The sequence below is a fragment of the Myxine glutinosa genome, chromosome 3, assembly GCF_964187855.1.
Source record: "Myxine glutinosa chromosome 3, kmMyxGlut1.1, whole genome shotgun sequence".
Lineage (NCBI taxonomy): Eukaryota > Metazoa > Chordata > Myxini > Myxiniformes > Myxinidae > Myxine > Myxine glutinosa.
In genome coordinates this window covers 160,705,848-160,723,387 of record NC_136263.1, presented here as the reverse complement: position 1 = coordinate 160,723,387, position 17,540 = coordinate 160,705,848, and the positions used below count along the sequence as shown (strand labels likewise).

At 45.3% G+C, this 17,540-nt stretch overlaps 1 protein-coding gene across 2 annotated transcripts in view; it reads left to right on the top strand.

Annotated features, from left to right (window-relative positions):
• Positions 1 to 6,715, top strand: part of ZER1 (zyg-11 related cell cycle regulator) — a 79,918-nt gene extending 73,203 nt beyond the window's left edge. For both annotated transcript variants that reach the window (XM_068102856.2, XM_068102855.2), the window contains exon 17: positions 6,065 to 6,715. In XM_068102856.2, the coding sequence (XP_067958957.1) occupies positions 6,065 to 6,107 (43 nt within the window). In that variant the 3' untranslated portion in view covers positions 6,108 to 6,715. The remainder of the gene's footprint in view (positions 1 to 6,064) is intronic.
• The last annotated feature ends 10,825 nt before the right edge of the window (positions 6,716 to 17,540 follow it).

Genomic DNA, 17,540 nt, shown 5'->3' with positions numbered 1-17,540 from the left:
TATGTGGTGAGGAGCTCAGGTGTGCCGAGGAAGGACTTCGCACGACGGAGGATGCCCAGTCGGCGACTGGCTTTGGAGGCCAGCTTGGAAATGTGGTTTTCCCAAGAAAGATCATGGCAGATAGTGAGACCCAAAATCTTGAGCGACAGAACTTCTTGGAGAGGATTGTTGAGAAAGTAGATGGGAGGGTTGTCCAGTCGATCTTTTCGGAGAGACATAGTAAGAGTGTGAGATTTGTCAGGATTGAAAGACATGTTCCACTTGTTTGACCAGTCTGTGATTTTGTCCAGGTCTTCAGAGAGTGAGGAGGCAGCAGACTGCCGATCTGAGGGAAGAGGAATGGAGCGGCAGAGAGTGGAGTCATCAGCAAAGAGATAGAGAGGATTTTCGAGAGAGTCAGAGAGATCATTGATGAAGACCAGAAAAAGCACGGGGCCCAGAACACTGCCTTGGGGAACTCCAGCCTGAACAGGAAGAGGAGATGAGAGAAACCCATTCAGGGCCACACGTTGACGACGACTAGAGAGGAAGTCCGCCAGCCATGCGTGGAGATTTCCATGGATACCAAAGGAGGAGAGTTTGGTGAGCAGAGCGGGGTGCCAGACCGTGTCGAAGGCACGTGATATGTCGAGGGAGACGGCTCTAATTTCCTGTTTGGCATTGAGGACCTCCATCCATTGTTGAGACAGCAGAAGCAGCATGTCCAGAGTAGAGTGACCTGGTCTGAAACCAAATTGATGATCAGAGATCAAGCCATTGGAGAAGAGGAAAGATTTCATATCCGAAGCAATGATGGATTCCATGACTTTGCTGATAATTGGGAGAAGGCTGATTGGTCTGTAGTTGCTAGGATCTGTTTTTGCACCTTTTTTGTGCAAAGCGGTGATGTTGGCTGATTTCCAAGCAGATGGCAGTTGACCTTGAGCAAAAGAGAGGGTGAAGAGAACAGAGAGAGGGTGAGATAGAGCAGCAGAGCAGGATTTTAGGACCCGTGGGCTGATGCCGTCGGGTCCAGTTGCAGAATCAGAGTCGAGGGTTGACAGAAACTTTTCCACCTTGTCAGGAGGAAAGGACACGGAGTCCAGGAGCAGCAGGGTACGACTGGGTATGGTGGGTACAGAGAGGGATGGGTTTGGGACACAAGATTTAGAGGCAAACACAGAGTTGAGGCATTCAGCTTTTTCACGTGCGGAGTCAGCTGTGTAGCCGTTTGAGGTAAGGGAGGGGATGGAGGGGGAACAAACACCAGAAACGGATTTGACCAGACGCCACCAGGATTTGGAAGAGGGAGACAGATAAGAGAGTTCGGTCTTGAGAACGGAGAGATATTGTTTCCTGGCTCTCCTGAGGGTGGACACACACTTGTTTCGGGCTTTGTGAAAGGAAATGAGATTTCCTTCCGTTGGATTTGCTTTCCAGGAGACGAAGGCAAGTTGTTTCTGGGCAACAGCCTCACCACAAGATTCCGTGTACCATGGACGGGAGGAAGGGTATGACAACTGAAGACGAGATGGGATAAATCTGTGCATGAGAGAGAGCAATTTACTTTGGAAGAATTCCCAGGATGAGTTGATGTCAGAGGTGGTAGAGATGGGAGACCAGTCCAGATGATTGATGGCTGCTTGAAGACCGTGCCAGTTGGCCTGAGTGAAATGCCAGACTCGTCGACGCTGAGCAGGCTCCCTGAGGATGGTCAGAGAGATGTCCACTTTAACAAGGACATGATCAGATGATCCGATCGGAGCAGAAGAAGAGCAGCAGACATTTTCAGGGAAGTTAGTCATAACCAAGTCCAGAAGAGAAGATGTTCCGTTGACTGAGATCCGGGTCGGGAAATTGACAGATTGTGTCAGTCCCAGTGAGTCGCAGAAGTCCTTTGCTGAAGAGCCATGGCTGGTGAGAGAGGTACCCACACCCAGCCAACTGGCATGGTGACAATTGAAATCACCACATATGAGGAAGAGAGAGTTGGGATGAGTAGATAGAAGTTGGTCCATATCATCAGACAGCGAGATGTAGATGGAGTCATCACTGTTTGGTGGACGGTACAACACACATATGAACAAGAGGTGGGAGCGAAGGGGAAGCCGTAGCCAGAGGTATTCCTGGGGGTGAGGTGGAGAGAGTGCAGTGCAGGGCGAGTGAGGAAGAGAGTTTTTGATAAAGATAGCAACCCCGCCTCCAGGACGAGGCTCAGGTCTATCATACCGGAGGAGGGAGTAGCCCGGGAGAGATACTATGGAATCAGAGACATCATAAAGGAGGAAAGTTTCTGTTAAGCAGATCACGTCTGGTTTGACAGAAGCAACCTGTATGGAGAGATCAGTTAAGTTTGAACGAAGGCCCCGGATGTTTGAGGTCCATACCGTTAATGAAGAGGAAGGGGGAGCATCAGATACAGAACAGGGGGGAGGAGGGGTAGGGTAAGATGTGGAAGAGGTGGAAGAGATAGGGAGAGCTGTTGAAGGTGTGTCAGAGATTTCAGAATAGCTCGGAGAAAGGGAAGGATGGGGCGGACAAAAGGTTTGATGGTGATTGGGTGAGCCACAATGAGGTGTTATTTGAGGAGGGGGAAGAGCGAGGCAGAAGGTTGGGGGAGATGGAGGTGAGAGTTTTAAGGGGGAAGAAGCGGGGAGGACGCTTTGAGGAGGGGGAGTAAGAGGGGGGAAATTGAGAAGCAATGAGGGTGGGGAGATTTGAAGGGGAGGGGTGAGGGGGGAGTTTGGGAGGGAAGGGACAAGGGGAGGGATTTGAAAGGGATGGGATATGGGGGAGATTTGGAGGGGAGGGGTGAGGCAGGAGTCTAGGAGGGGAGGGGCGAGGGGGCGTCTTGGCGGGGAGGGGTGAGGGGGTAGTTTAGGAGGGAGGGGGCAAGGGGGGAGATTTGAAAGGGATGGGTGATGGGGAAGATTTGGAGGGGAGGGGTGATGGGGAAGATTTGGAGGGGAGGGGTTATGGGGAAGATTTGGAGGGGAGGGGTGAGATTGGATTTTTGAAAGTGTACGATTTATGGGAAACGAACATTTATTGCAAAATGAGTTCCTTGTTTGGCTGAGTCGTGGTTTTGTGAGCTTTGACGAGAAAGGAAGAAGAAGAAGAAGCACATCTATCTTTCTTATGGTCCTGGCTTCATGTCTGACGGTCGTTTTTTGTACTTCGGGTCGTTCGGCTGTGGCTGTTCTGGTTCAGTGCACTGGTGCTGAGAAAGAGCAGTGTTAGCCTTCGTGGCCGGCTTTCAGTTTGACCGTGAGGAGAAGGTGGGGCCGATAGTTTGTGGGGCTCTTGGCGCTTCGGACCATGTGGGGAGCGAAGGAGGAGCACCCGCCCGAATTACCTCATGTACGTGGCGCTGCCGAGAGCGACTCTACGCCATTGTTGGAGTGGTTCCCGCGTGAACGGTTTCAGGCCACCTAGAACTGCCATTTCATTCCATGACCTTATTGAGAGAGATAAATGCCGGCACGATACAAAAGGCCATTATTTATTTTATTTTATTTCCCCCCCCTGTCTGCATATGAGTCGGATTGGAGACGTCTCGCATTAGGATATTAGTTTTTACCTCACCATTCATTGTTATTGCATTTACTTTTATTCAACCCATTACTTATTGCGTTTCTTTGTCATTCCTGTATATTCGTTTCTGTGTCTGTGGGGATTGGATAACCCCTGCGTGCTGGCCGTCTGATCAGATAAGGCTTCGGGCCCTTTCCCGCATGCGCGAAAAGATAATCCCACCAAGTTTGAAATACGCCTCAGAGTTGAAGCTCGTTTGGGTCACCCGGGGGTTTTAATCCCCGGCGACGCAACAATATGCTGCTTTATATAGTACATACAGTCACGTGAAAAAGTAAGCACACCCCATGTAAAGTTTTGACATTTTCAACATATTTCAACATACAGATATTTGATCTTCATTTCAACAATATTGATAGATAAAGGTGATATAATAGAACAAATATCATGAAACATTTACATTTTGTAGTCCATTGTATAATTTAAATAAACATAAATGCAAATTTGGCATGTGGAAAAAGTAAGTACACCCTTGGCTCTAATAGGTGGTATTGCCCCCTTTGGCAGAAACAACCTCAAGTAGGCGTTTCTTATAACTGTCTACCAGTCTCTGACTTTGACTGCGAGAAATTTTTGCCCACTCCTCCATGCAGAATTCTTTCAGCTATGCGATGTTTGAGGGGTTTCTTGCATGCACAGCTCGTTTCAAATCCCCCCACAACATCTCGATGAGATTTAGATCCGGGCATTGACTTGGCCATTCCAGAACCCTCCATTTCTTTCTTTTCAGCCATTCCTTGGTGGATTTATTGGTATGTTTCGGGTCATTGTCATGTTGCAAGGTCCACCTTCGGTTGGCTTCAACTTTCCAACAGATGGCCTCATATTATCCTCAAGCACCCTCTGGCACAATGAAGAATTCATCGTGGATTCTATGATGGTGAGCTGCCCAGGCCCTGATGCAGCAAAGCTGCCCCAAACCATAATATTTCCACCACCATGCTTTACAGTTGGTATCAGGTTCTTGTGGTCAAATGCTGTCTTTGGTTTTCGCCAAACATGTCTTCTGGTACTGTGGCCAAATAGCTCTACCTTTGACTTATCTGTCCAGAGCACATTGTTCCAGAAGTGCCTAGGTGTTCTTTGCCTAGGTGTTCATTGGCAAACTTTAGTCTTGCCCTGATGCTCTTTCTGGACAGCAAAGGTTTCCTCCTGGCACACCTCCCATGCAGATCAAATTTGTGCAGCCTCTTTCTAATGGTAGACTCTTGCACTTTGACATCAACAGTGGCAAGAGCTACCTGTAGGTCCCGTGATGACATTCTGGGGTTCTTAGAGACTTCTTTCAGCATCTTGCGGTCTGCTCTCGGGCTGAACTTGCTGAGGCGGCCTGGCCTGAACAAGTTGGCAGTTGTTTGGAATCTTCTCCACTTGTAGATGATCTTCCGGACAGTCGAATGATTGATTTCAAATTGTTTGGAGATTTTTTAAAACCCCTTCCCAGACTCGTGGGCATCTATAACCTTCTTTCTGAAGGCCTCAGATAGCTCTTTTGATCGAGGCATGGTGGCGCCGCACACTTCAACAACAAAGAGCAAACCAAACTAAATATCTGAGGTTTAAATAAGGCAGGTTCACATAACCTCCAAGATCCTCTCTGACGATGTTCTTATCATTTACACCTGAGCTGGTGCACCTGATTCTAATTTTAGGTATTTGAAGTAGTGATAAATGTAGGGGTGTACTTACTTTTTCCACATGCGAAATTTGCATTTATGTTTATTTAAATTATACAATGGACTACAAAATGTAAATGTTTCATGATATTTGTTATATTATATCACCTTTCTCTATCAATATTGTTGAAATGAAGATCAAATAGCTGTATGTTGAAATATGTTGAAAAAGTCAAAATTTTACGTGGGGTGTACTTACTTTTTCACGTGACTGTACATTTTGTGCTATCCAGATACATATCCAACAGAAAGGGTAATACATTCATTCACCTTTATATTGTGATGCTCAGTGGGGAAATGGATGCAATCACCAGAACGTTGATCGAGGTATCCTAAACTCCGTGGAAAGCGGGAAGCTAACTTTTCGGGCGTTAACCCTTCAAACAACAACAAAATGAATTTTAAGGCCATTTTCCCTGTTGGGGCGGGGGTTAGCGGTTAGTTAGAAGGGCGTTAACCCTTCATCGGAGCGAAAAGAGTTCCTCACTTCCGAAGGATCTTTTGCTCTGACAGTGGACCAATGTCCAAAACGTCAACTTCTCGCTTTCTATGGTGGTTAGCATACCACTATCGACGTTCTGTTTTCACCCATTTCTCTACCTGGCTGCTGACGCAGATTGATCACAGATTATAACACATTGGTTCGCTACTCAAAACAATCTGGACTCTTGTTTTTCAACCTTGTGATTGGAAAGACCGTGGTGGTTTCACTTTGATTATGGTACGGTACATAATTCATTTCCATGGGCCTAACGTTGCACCATGCTTGCCTTGTCTTCTTTCCCCCTCACTACTAACTCTATCCCCTTCCATAGGCGGGTGGTGGATGCGTGCAAGCCATTCTCTAAGGACTTTTGAGAGGGAGGGAGTGACTGCTTCTTGATGATGGCGTTTATGAGGAAATAAACTGAGATGATGGTGGGATACAAATACGTTGTGAATTTTGTGCGTGAGATTGGATGAGGACGGCGAATAAGATAGTTCTCGGATCGATCACAGGGAAAAAAGCAATGTGTGGCAGGAAGAGCAGCAGCAAAAGGTTTTAAGGGTACAGATGGTTTCGAAAAAGAAATATTATACATAAGACTCAGTAAAATCAGGAAGCAGAGGGGTTTTGCATCAAGCAAACTTTTTCTGAAATAAAAAAAACAGATGTAAATACACACATACACATCTGTAATCTCTCGTGTTGAACAATTTATTCAGTACGTTAAGGCGACTGCCTCTTGTATCCATGGTGTCACTGTGAAGAGCTTGCTCTCCAGTGAAGTTTGATGGAATGTAAAGGAATTTATTGCGTATGATTAACGGCCAAGTTATCTGAACTTTTTATAGCACTGTACCATCTGCAAAATGCTTCCCTTGAATGTTTCATTGAGTGAGCTGATGGTCGGGTTTCTCCAGAATTATGTTATATTTGCTGTGCATACATTGTATTTGTTGTGTATAAACTTTTATCGGACATACTTGCTGTTGCTCCTCTTTTTGTAGAATTTAATCACTGTTTTGTGGCGTTACCACTAGAACTCGGTATTTAATCCAGTTCATGCATTCTTGTCATAAGCTTTACGTTGATGGCCCAATAAATACTTCCAGCTTTTCAGTTATTGAGTTTGACAGGTAGTCATTTAAACAGACAGTTTATCTCTCACGAAAGACAGTGTTCGTGAGAATTGCAGAAATTATATTGTTGGATGAATTTCATGCGTTGTGGTTGTTGTTGTTGTTGTGCATCACCATGGAGTTCAGTTCTCGTTGTTTGAAGCTTTCTGCCAAGATTCCGTCCTTGGTACGGCGGTAGTTCACATTATTTTTATTTCCTGAAATAAATGGTGTGAAGACCACTCATTTTGCTTCAGATGCATATCTCAACCCTCAGATCGGCAGTCTGCAGCCTCCTCACTTTCTGCAGACCTAGATAAAATCACAAACTGGTCAAACAAGTGGAACATGTCTATCAATCCTGACAAATCTCACACTCTCACTATGTCTCTCCGAAAAGACCGACTGGACAACTGGAAAACCCTCCCATTTACTTTCTCAACAATCCTCTCCAATAAGTTCTGTTACTCAAGCTTTTGGGGCTCACTATCTGCCATGATCTTTCCTGAGAAAACCACATTTCCAAGCCGGCCTCCAAATCCAGTTTCGACTGGGCATCCTCCATCTTTTGAAGTCCTTTCTTGGCACACCAGAGCTCCTCACCATTTACAAAGCTTTCATCTGCAGCTAGATGGAGTACTGCGCTCCCATCTGGGATGGTGCTCCTGCATCTCACCTAGCTTGTAGTCCATAAGCTAGGGGGGCCCACCTAGCACCCCCAACCCATCAATCAACGAAACTATATTTTTTTAACCTTTGAAATGTAGTTTGAGAATTTTTTTTTTTTTTTTTTTTTGTATACAAGATCGAGGCTCGTGAAAGAGCTAACATTAATCACACAAAAAGTCAAACCGACACATAAAACACAAAATAAGGGGAGCGGTAGACAAGATGGGGAGAGAGGGGGAAGGACACAAACACAACATTTGAGAGCAGGGACATCGAGAGAACTGTGGGAGGGAGAGGGCTTGGGGGGAGGTGGGAGAGGTATAAAACATATGGACACTGCAAGGACTTCCAGGAAAGAAGTTGGAATTTCGAAAAAGTGTATCTGGGGTGAATTAGCAGGCGTAGAAAAGATCATGGTTTTGGATGAGGGAAGATAAGAGATGGTGGTGAACAGCTGTTTTGAAGACCTGGAGGGTGGAGTGGGATTGAAGAGAGTGAGGGAGTTCGTTCCAGAGGCAGGAGAAAAGGGGAATGAAAGAGTGAAGGTGAGCAGAGAGCCTAGACTTTGGCAGTTTAACCAGAAGAGGGTTGCAGGCAGCTTTGAAATAATCTTAACGCCCTTGGCTGGCGTTATAGCCTTTATCGACTCCTGCTTCAATTTATTTTTTAATTATACAATGGACTACAAAATGTAAATGTTTCATGATATTTGTTATATTATATCACCTTTATCTATCAATATTGTTGAAATGAAGATCAAATAGCTCTATGTTCAAATATGTTGAAAAAGTCAAAACTTTACATGGGGTGTACTTACTTTTTCACGTGACTGTAACTATAACGGCACTCAGTAGAGAATAAACCTCCGCCTGGTTGACCATATCACTCAATGGTGAAGAATCACTATAAAAATTCTAGTAGACGGATCCGAATCCGGATCTTCACCAAAATCTAATCATTTCGTCCTTGTCCCATGCACTACCTCTCTGCCAAATTTCGTCCGAATCCGTCCACAACTCCGAGATATTTTGTTTCACAAATGGACAGACATGGGTGAAAACATAACCTCCATCCACCTTCGGTGGCAGAGGTAATAAAGGAAGCACGATACAAGAGGGGGAAAGAGAGAGGGAAGCACACAAGCAACAGTAGAGCAGGGATATTGGGAGAGCTGTGAAAGGGAGAAGGCTGGGGGGGGGGGGGGGCAGGGGAAAGGTACAAAACAAATGGACACGAACAGGAATTTCAGGAAAGAAGTCGGAATTTGAAAAAGGTGGATTTGGGGTGTATTAGCGGGGGTAGAAAAGATCAAGGTTTTGGATGGGGGAAGATGGTGGTGAACAGCTGTTTTAAAGACCTGGAGGGAGAAATGCGATTGAAGGAGTTTGTTCCATAAGCGGGAGAAAAGAGGAATGAAAGAGTGAAGGTGAACAGTTTTTTTTGGCAGTTTAACCATAAGAGGGTTGCTGGCAGATATTGTGCGTTCTGAAGGAATATTTGGGGGACAGATCACAGAGAGAGCTGGGGGAGCAAGGCCGGAGAGGAGTCGGTAGAAGACAGAAAGACCACCAACCTGCCTGCGGTGAGTGAAAGGCCCTCGGAGTTAGCTTCATCGCAGGAGATTCCAATGATTCTGAAAGCTTTGGCTTCAACAGCGTGAAGCCGAGGTAGGTGTGAGGCAGGAGCACCGGCCCTGAGGGGGGAACAGTATTCCATTGAGCTGTGGATGAACGCCTTGTATGTGGTGAGGAGCTCAGGTGTGCCAAGGGAGGACTTCGCACGACGGAGGATGCCCAGTCGGCGACTTGCTTTGGAGGCCAGCTTGGCAATGTGGTTTTTCCAAGAAAGATCATGGCAGATAGTGAGACCCAAAAGCTTGAGCGACAGAACTTCTTGGAGAGGATTGTTGAGAAAGTAGATGGGAGGGTTTTCCAGTCGGTCTTTTCGGAGAGACATCGTAAGAGTGTGAGCTTTGTCAGGATTGTAAGACATGTTCCACTTGTTTGACCAGTCTGCGATTTTGTCCAGGTCTGCAGAGAGTGTGGAGGCTGCAGGCTGCCGATCTGAGGGATGAGGAATGGAGCGGCAGATAGTGGAGTCATCAGCAAAGAGATAGAGAGGATTTTCCAGAGAGTCGGAGAGATCATTGATGAAGACTAGAAAAAGCACAGGGCCCAGAACACTACCTTGGGGAACTCCAGCCAGAACAGGAAGAGGAGATGAGAGAAACCCATTCAGGGCCACACGTTGACTACGACCAGAGAGGAAGTCCACAAGCCAAGCGTGGAGATTTCCATGGATACTATAGGAGGAGAGTTTGGTAAGCAGAGCGGGGTGCCAGACCGTATCGAAGGCACGTGATATGTCGAGGGAGACAGCTCTGATTTCCTGTTTGGCATTGAGGACCTCCATCCATTGTTGAGACAGCAGAAGCAACATGTCCAGAGTAGAATGACCTGGTCTGAATCCAAATTGATGATCGGAGATCAAGCCATTGGAGAAGAGGAAGGATTTGATATCCGAAGCAATGATGGATTCCATGACTTTGCTGATAATTGGGAGCAGGCTGATTGGTCTGTAGTTGCAAGGATCTGTTTTTGCACATTTTCTGTGTAAAGCGGTAATGTTTGCTGATTTCCAAGATGCTGGCAGATGACCTTGAGCAAAAGAGAGGGTGAAAAGAACAGAGAGAGGGTGAGATAGAGTGGCAGAGCAGGATTTTAGGACCTGTGGGCTGATGCCGTCTGGTCCAGTTGCAGAATCAGAGTCGAGGTTTGACAAAAACTTCTCCACCTTGTCAGGAGAGAAGGAAACAGAGTCCAGGAGCAGTTGGGTTCGACTGGGTAAGGTGGGAACAGAGAGAGATGGGTTTGGGACACAGGATTTTGAGGCAAACACAGAGTTGAGGCATTCGGCTTTGTCACGTGTGGTGTCAACTGTAGCCATTTGAGGTGAGGGATGGGATGGAGGGGGAACAAACACCAGAAACGGATTTGACCAGACGCCACCAGGATTTGGAGGAAGGAGACAGGTTTGAGAGTTCATTCTTGAGTGTGGAGAGATAGTGCTTTCTGGCACTCCTGAGGGTAGACACACACTTGTTCCGAACTTGGTGGAAGGAAATGAGATTACCTTCAGTTGGATTTGCCTTCCAAGGGGCAAAGGCAAGTTGTTTCAGGGCAACTGCCTCACCACAAGATTCAGTGTACCATGGATGGGAGGAAGGGTAAGACAACTGAAGACGAGATGGGATAAATCTGTGCATGAGAGAGAGCAGTTTGCTTTGGAAGAATTCCCAGGAAGAATTGAAGTCAGAGGCAGTCGAGATGGGAGACTAGTCCAGATGATTCGTTGACGCTGAGGAGGCTCTCTGAGAATGGCCAGAGAGATGTCCACTTTAACAAGTATATGACCAGAAGAGCCAATGGGAGCAAAAGAAGAGCAGCAGACATTTGCAGGGAAGTTTGTCATAACCAAGTCTAGAAGAGAAGATACTCCATTGACTGAGATCCGGGTCGGGAAATTGACAGAATGTGTCAGTCCCAATGAGTCACAGAAGTCCTTTGCTGAGGTGCCATGGCTGGTGAGAGAGCAACCCACACCCAGCCAGCTGGCATGATGGCAGTTGAAGTCGCCACATATGAGGAAGGGAGAGTTGGGATGAGTTGATAGAAGTTGGTCCATGTTGTCAGACAGCGACATGTTAATGGAGTCATCACTGTTTGGAGGACGGTACAGAACACATATGATCAAAAGGGGGGAGCAGAGAGGAAGCCGTAGCCAGAGGTACTCCTGGGGGTGGGGTGGAGAGAGGGCAGAACAGTTTTTGAGTTTTTGATAAAGATAGCAACCCCACTACCAGGACGAGGCTCAGGTCTATCATACCGGAAGCCTCTCCTCAGTGAAAGACACAGAAAGCTCGCTTGGAGTTTGCAAAAAAGCACTTAAGGGACTATCAGACTGTGAGAAACAAGATTCTGTGGTCTGATGAAACCAAGATTGAACTGTTTGGCTTCTGTCTGGCCACTCTGCCATAAAGCCCAAATCGGTGGAGTGTTGCAATGATGGTTGTCCTTCTGGAAGTTTCTCCCTTATCCACACAGGATCTCTGGTCCCGGTGTGTACCCCGATTTAGAATAGGTACACCGTATCCCTGCGTCTCGTAAAAGGCGACTGAGGGTTGGCGTCAGGAAGGGCATCCGGCCATAAAACATTGCCTCAAACAGGGAACCATGATTGTCATGGGGCCCGCAAGGCCAACCCACGCTCCAGCGGGGAAAATGGCCTTAAAACTCAATGGCCTAAATTCATTCATTCATTCCACACAGGATCTCTGGAGCTCAGCCAGAGTGACCATCGGGTTCTTGGTCACCTCTCTTACCAAGGTCCTTCTCCCCCGATTGCTCAGTTTGGCCGGGCGGCCAGCTCTAGGAAGAGTCCTGGTTGTTCCAAACTCCTTCCATTTAAGAATTATGGAGGCCACTGTGCTCTTGGGAACCTTCAATGCAGCAGAATTTTTTTTTGTAGGCTTCCCCAGATCTGTGCCTCGAAACAATCCCGTCTCTGAGCTCTGCAGGCAGTTCCTTCGACCTCATGGCTTGGTTTTTGCTCTGATATGCATCGTCAGCTGTGAGATCTTATATAGACAGGTGTGTGCCTTTCCAAATCATGTCCAATCAATTGCATTTACCACAGGTGGACTCCAATCAAGGTGTAGAAACATCTCAAAGATGATCAAGAGAAATGGGAGGCACCTGAGCTAAATTTCAAGTGTCATAGCAACGGGTATGAATACTGACGTCAATGTGATATTTCAGTTTTTTCTTTTTAATAAATTTGCAAAACTTTTTAAAATCCTGTTTGTCAAAATTCTCTTTGTTCCAAATTTGTTCCAAATTCTTTGTTCCAAATTCCAAATTTTTTTTGTTCCAAATTTGTTCCAACAAATTTGTTCCAAATTCTTTGTTCCAAATTCCAAAATTCTCTTTGTCATTATGGGGTATTGAGCATAGATTGATGAGGGAAAAAATGAATTTAAAGGATTTGAGCATAAGGCTGCAACATAACAAAATGTGAAAAAAGTAAAGGGGTCTGAATACTTTCTGAATGCACTGTAGTTAAAAGCCGCCAGTCAGCCATCTTTGGTTGGATTAAAAAACAAAATCCTCTGCTTTTGTAAAGCATCGTGTATAACCATCATGACATCCAATATAACCAATATACCATCATAACAGAGGAAATAGCAACTTTCAGTCTCTCAAAATCCATACTGAGTCCCAATTTATCGCATGTTAACATATAATTTCTCAAACAGTACATTTCAAAGTTTAAAAAATATATAGTTTCGTTGATTTGTGGGGGGGAGGGGGTGCTGGGTGGGCCCCTCTAGCTCATGGACTATCGGCTTCACGCTGTGGAAACCAAGGCTTTTAGGATCATCGGTATCTCCCGCGATGAAGCCAACTCTGAGGGCCTTTCACTCTCTCACGCAGGTAGGTCTGTGGTCTTTCTATTTTCTACCGACTCCTCTCCGGCCTTGCTCCCCATGCTCTATCTGTGATCTGTCCCCCAAATATTCCTTCAGAACGCACAATATCTGCCAGCAACCCTCTTATGGTTAAACTGCCAAAAAAAACTGTTCACCTTCACTCTTTCATTCCTCTTTTCTCCCGCTTATGGAACAAACTCCTTCAATCGCATTTCTCCCTCCAGGTCTTTAAAACAGCTGTTCACCACCATCTTCCCCCATCCAAAACCTTGATCTTTTCTACCCCCGCTAATACACCCCAAATCCACCTTTTTCAAATTCCGACTTCTTTCCTGAAATTCCTGTTCGTGTCCATTTGTTTTGTACCTTTCCCCTGCCCCCCCCCCCCCCCCCAGCCTTCTCCCTTTCACAGCTCTCCCAATATCCCTGCTTTACTGTTGCTTGTGTGTGCTTCCCTCTCTCTTTCCCCCTCTTGTATCGTGCTTCCTTTATTACCTCTGCCACCTAAGGTGGATGGAGGTTATGTTTTCACCCATGTCTGTCCATTTGTGAAACAAAATATCTCGGAGTTGTGGACGGATTCGGACGAAATTTGGCAGAGAGGTAGTGCATGGGACAAGGACGAAATGATTAGATTTTGGTGAAGATCCGGATTCGGATCCGTCTACTAGAATTTTTATAGTGATTCTTCACCATTGAGTGATATGGTCAACCAGGCGGAGGTTTATTCTCTACTGAGTGCCGTTATAGTTACAGTCACGTGAAAAAGTAAGTACACCCCATGTAAAGTTTTGACTTTTTCAACATATTTGAACATAGAGCTATTTGATCTTCATTTCAACAATGTTGATAGATAAAGGTGATATAATATAACAAATATCATGAAACATTTACATTTTGTAGTCCATTGTATAATTTAAATAATCATAAATGCAAATTTCGCATGTGGAAAAAGTAAGTACACCCTTGGCTCGAAGAGGTGGTATTGCCCCCTTTGGCAGAAACAACCTCAAGTAGGCGTTTCTTATAACTGTCTACCAGTCTCTGACATCGACTGGGAGAAATTTTTTCCCACTCCTCCATGCAGAATTCTTTCAGCTGTGCGATGTTTGAGGGGTTTCTTGCATGCACAGCTCGTTTCAAATCCCCCCACAACATCTCGATGGGATTTAGATCCGGGCTTTGACTTGGCCATTCCAGAACCCTCCATTTCTTTCTTTTCAGCCATTCCTTGGTGGATTTACTGGTATGTTTAGGGTCATTGTCATGTTGCAAGGTCCACCTTCGGTTGAGCTTCAAATTTCCAACAGATGGCCTCACATTATCCTCAAGCACCCTCTGGTACAATGAAGAATTCATAGTGGATTCTATGATGGTGAGCTGCCCAGGCCCTGATGCAGCAAAGCTGCCCCAAACCATAATATTTCCACCACCATGCTTTACAGTTGGAATCAGGTTCTTGTGGTCAAATGCTGTCTTTGGTTTTCGCCAAACATGTCTTCTGGTACTGTGGCCAAATAGCTCTACCTTTGATTCATCTGTCCAGAGCACATTGTTCCAGAAGTGCTGGTCTTTGCCTTGGTGTTAATTGGCAAACGTTAGTCATGCCCTGATGTTCTTTCTGGACAGCAAAGGTTTCCTCCTGGCACACCTCCCATGTAGATCAAATTTGTGCAGCCTCTTTCTAATGGTAGACTCGTGCACTTTGACATCAACAGGGGCAAGAGCTACCTGTAGGTCCTGTGATGACATTCTGGAGTTCTTGGAGAGTTCTTTCAGCATCTTGCGGTCTGCTCTCGGGCTGAACTTGCTGGGGCGGCCTGACCTGAACAAGTTGGCAGATGTTTGGAATCTTCTCCACTTGCAGATGATCTTCCGGACAGTCGAATGATTGATTTCAAATTGTTTGGAGATCTTTTTAAATCCCTTCCCAGACTCGTAGGCATCTATAACCTTCTTTCTGAAGGCCTCAGAGAGCTCTTTTGATCTAGGCATGGTGACGCCGCACACGTCAACAACAAAGAGCAAACCAAACGAAATGTCTGAGGTTTAAATAAGATAGGTTCCTCCAAGATCCTCTCCAACGATGTTCTAATCATTTGCACCTGAGCTGGTGCACCTGATTCTAATTTTAGGTATTTGAAGTCGTGATAAATGTGGGGGTGTATCTACTTTTTCCACATGCGAAATTTGCATTTATGTTTATTTAAATTATACAATGGACTACAAAATGTAAATGTTTCATGATATTTGTTATATTATATCACCTTTATCTATCAACATTGTTGAAATGAAGATCAAATAGCTCTATGTTCAAATATGTTGAAAAAGTCAAAACTTTACATGGGGTGTACTTACTTTTTCCACATGCGAAATTTGCATTTATGTTTATTTAAATTATACAATGGACTACAAAATGTAAATGTTTCATGATATTTGTTATATTATATCACCTTTATCTATCAACATTGTTGAAATGAAGATCAAATAGCTCTATGTTCAAATATGTTGAAAAAGTCAAAACTTTACATGGGGTGTACTTACTTTTTCATGTGACTGTATATGTCTCTGTTTATGTGTTATGTGTTTTTTTAATGTTAGCTCTTACACGAGCCTCGACTTTGTATACAAAAAAATACCAGTTGTCAAGGCCATTGGGCACAATTCTGGATGCATCAGACATCCGATGCAGGATACTCGAATGGCTCATTCTTCTCTGTGAGCTGGTACTCATTTTTCCGACCTCGGAAGGATTGCAGCCCGAGTCAAATCACCTGCTGTGAATTAAACGGAATGACAGGAGCTTAAACTCAGGACCCTGAGATCTCAAGCCAGCCATCTTCACCGTTAAGCCAACACCAGGCTTCAATAATGTGCCACTTGATATTTACTATACATACAGGTAAGAGACGTTTTGGGGGTATTTTTCAACTGATAATGTTACAAATGCGATGATGGAACTTATCGCATGACTTATAATTCAGAATATTCAAGAAATAATTGACATCATTTGTAATTGGTGTGACAGGAGATCTTAGGAGCATGCACATTGCACTTGATATATTCATTCAGTAGCCGAGGTACCTGGCTCTGGATTGGGACGTCACCTCTGGATTCCGAGAGGACGGCGGATCTAAGAGACCACGATGGCCAGTCGCCCCAGAACTTCTCATAGGATCCCACACTCAGAATGGTGTTCTCATACGCAAAAGCCTGAGTGCGAGCGGCTACCTTGTCGGCGGTTACGCAACACACTTTAGTCAGTCGGTGGAGTGGAACCAACGGCACATAACCACATCTGAGGATGAACTTGGATAACGAATCTGAGCTGGCTAAATGCCTCAACAGTCTTATGCCACCATCAGAACGACTAAAATAAGTCAGGACCCGGGTTCTTAAATAAATCGCCTTGTATTTAGTGGAATTAATAAAAATGCCGGCATTCGCAGGGGATATGTTCCTGGAAAATACCGCAATATTAAATTCGCAAATGTGGGGGCATTGTTTCAATGGGAAAAGGGGGGATTGGTTCCTGGTGGTTCCTGATTTGTGGAAAATTCCACGAATGTCGAGGAACAACGGCGAATATGCCAGCGAAAAACCGCGAATACACCCACGAAGGAAATGTCAAATTGCGTGGCTGCGCAGGTGGACTGCTTTATGCATGGAAGATGCTTTTAGAACTAATGTGCACACCTGGTGGAAGATGGTTTATGTGTGGCTGCAAGCGGTTTATGTGAAGCGTGCAAAATGATTTTAGAAGTGTCATGTGAGAGGCTGGTGGGAGATTTCTTTTTTTTGCACCTGCAAAAAACTGCGAATATGCTGGACACAGGACCGTGAATGTAGAAGCAGTTCACAATTTATCAACCACGAATATGCTGGACACAGGACCGTGAATGCAGAAGCAGTTCACAATTTATCAACCACGAATATGGAACCCATGAATGTTGGGACCGAGAATGTCGGGGTAAGACTATAAATTTACAATGTCAGGCAAACAGGTATTTACAAGCAGAGAAAACTGGAATGATATATGTACAACAATTAATCAAAGTCGGCCTACGTGTTCATCCCCCCTTAACCCCTACGCGACAGACCCGCTTACGGAACCTTATCAATGACTTAACACTCTACAGTACAATATGCACTCTACACTGTGATCATGCATCTGATGTGGAAGGGAGATGGGAGATTGGCAAAGAATGATGGGATAAACAAAGAGAAATAGATGGGGACAGAACGGACCCCCTGCACACCTTTACACTTGTTGACTCTGGCTCCCACGTCGTGAGTGTAAGTGCGCTCCCCTCCTGCTCGCACTCCGCTCCCCTCCTGCTCTTTGCACAGCTGCAACACCAGTGTTTCCCTGTGGGGTAGTGGTGTCACTCCATGCACATATTTAATGCATTTCCTGGCAGGATGCTTGGGTTCTGTAGATGAGGCAGAGGGTCCAGCAACGCAGCTATCGGACATGGGAATGCAAAAGCAAAGGTGTGCAATGCAAATAAATGAGGAAGAGAGTGAAAGGA